The 2,102-nt window shown below is 46.6% G+C and overlaps 1 protein-coding gene across 1 annotated transcript in view; it reads left to right on the top strand.

Annotated features, from left to right (window-relative positions):
- The first annotated feature begins 1,628 nt into the window (after positions 1–1,628).
- The window catches only part of LOC106002042 (serine/threonine-protein kinase H1-like), a 5,390-nt gene continuing 4,916 nt past the window's right edge, over positions 1,629–2,102 (top strand). Inside the window, exon 1 of the mRNA XM_013036965.1 lies at positions 1,629–1,691. Coding sequence (XP_012892419.1) covers positions 1,629–1,691 — 63 coding nt within the window. The remainder of the gene's footprint in view (positions 1,692–2,102) is intronic.

Genomic DNA, 2,102 nt, shown 5'->3' with positions numbered 1-2,102 from the left:
CACACACACACACACACACACACACACACACACACACACACACACACACACACACACACACACACACACACACACCAGGATTGGGTATATAGCTCAGTGGTGTTCAGTCTGTAGCAACACCCACACACACCCACCCCAGGATTGGGTATGTAGCTCAGTGGTGTTCAATCTGTAGCCACACACGCACGCACGCACATACACACACCCCAAAAATCTGTTCTGGGGCTGGAAGGTGGCTTAGTGGTAGAGTGCTTACCTTGCATGCAGGAGGCCCCAGGGTTCAATTCCTCAGCATCACATAAGCAGAAAAAGCCAGAAGTAGCACCGTGGCTCAAGTGGTAGAGCACTAGCCTTGAACTGAAGAGCTCAGGGACAGCGCCCAGGCCCAAGCCCAGAGTTAAGGCCCCATGACCAGCAAAAATAAATAAATAAATAAATAAATAATCTGTTCTCAGCTGATGGCAGTAAAATGTACCTGTAGCTCCAGAAGCAGAGATGGGAGGATTACTTAGCCCAGGAGTTTTGTTTTTTGTTTTGTTTTGTTTTGTCAGCTCAAGGCAAGTGCTCTACCACTTGAGCCACAACACCACTTCCAGTTTTCTGGTCGTTAATTGGCGATAAGAGTCTCACAGACTTTCCTACCTGGGCTGGCTTTGAACTGTGATCCTCAGATCTCAGCCTCCTAAGTAGCTAGGATTACAGGCGTGAGCCACCTGCACCTGGCTAACCCAGGAGTAAGTTTAAGACCATCTGAGGTAACATAGCCAAACACCTGTTTTAGAAAAACAAAGAGCCAGCCTGGGCAAGAAAGTCTATGAGACTCTTATCTCCAATTAACTGCCCAAGAGGAGCTCAGTGGTAGAGCACTAGCCCGGAGCAAAAAAAGCTCAGGGACGGTGACTATGCACTGAGTCCAAGCTCCAGGACTGACATCAAAATAGGGGGGTGGGGGAGAGAAGAGGAGAACATTTCTTGAAGCACTCAGTGATCTTACCTTGAGGCTTTTTCACTCAAGGCTTGCAATTTACTACTTGAGCCACTGCTCCACCTCTAGGTTTTTGGTGGTTACTTGGAAATAAGAATTCACAGACTATCCTGCCAGAGCTGGCTTTGAACCTTGATCCTAATCTAATTTCTAAAGTTCTAGATCTAAGGACCGAAGGCTTCCCATCTTTTTTTCCCCATTTCTAGGCTATATGTAAGACACGTAGTACACCATCTGACAGCTGATCTCTGATCATTTGGGCCTCCTTGTCCAGCTCATGCCTCTGGAAGGCTCTCTAGCAGGCTCTTCCACACAGAGCAGCCAGGGGAAGGAGGGAGTAACAAAGCGGAGCTGAGCAACTATGACTCAGTCCTTCCCTCTACTTTGTCTCTAGATGTATTTTTGCATTTGCAGGCCTAGTACTCCCACCCTCAAAGGCCTCCTTTCTGTACTTACGTGGGCCTGAATGAGAGCACAGAAAAGGGCACAGAAGACATTCTGGGAAACAAAGATTTGAATTTACTAAGAGAGCAGAACTTGCAGAATGACAACAAGAATAGCACACACTGACGCTGCCCACAAGGATTAAGTGTTTTGAAAAAGTTAGCAAGATTGTTGGACACTTAGTGGTAGTGGAGCCAACATGCCCTCTTCAGGTCAAGACATCATCATCCTGGTCCTCAGACCTATCAAGATCCACACCCTTGTACCCATTATCTTGCCCATGTAATTGTAACCCCTATGTACAGTATGTTCACAATAAAAAATTAAAAAAAAAAGATCCACACCCTGAGACCACCCCCACACAGGGGTCTGGCAAAGGGTAGGCAGCAGGAAAAAGGATGTGGAAGGAAAGGGAAATTTTGTTATTTTTATTTTGAGCTAAGGTCTCACTATTCAGCCCAGGCTAACCTTGAATTTGCAATCCTTAGCCTCCCACATGCTAGAATTATAGCCATGCATTACCATATATTGCTAATCTTTGTTTTTCTTTCTTTTTTTTTTTTGTCGGTCGTGGGACTTGAACTCTGGGTCTGGGCGCTGTCCCTCAGCTCTTCAGCTCAAGGCGAGCGCTCTACCACTTGAGCTACAGCGCCACTTCTGGTTTTCTGGTGGT

The sequence above is a fragment of the Dipodomys ordii genome, unplaced genomic scaffold, assembly GCF_000151885.1.
Source record: "Dipodomys ordii isolate 6190 unplaced genomic scaffold, Dord_2.0 Scaffold2306, whole genome shotgun sequence".
NCBI classification, from domain to species: domain Eukaryota; kingdom Metazoa; phylum Chordata; class Mammalia; order Rodentia; family Heteromyidae; genus Dipodomys; species Dipodomys ordii.
This window is presented reverse-complemented; position numbering and strand designations above follow the sequence as displayed.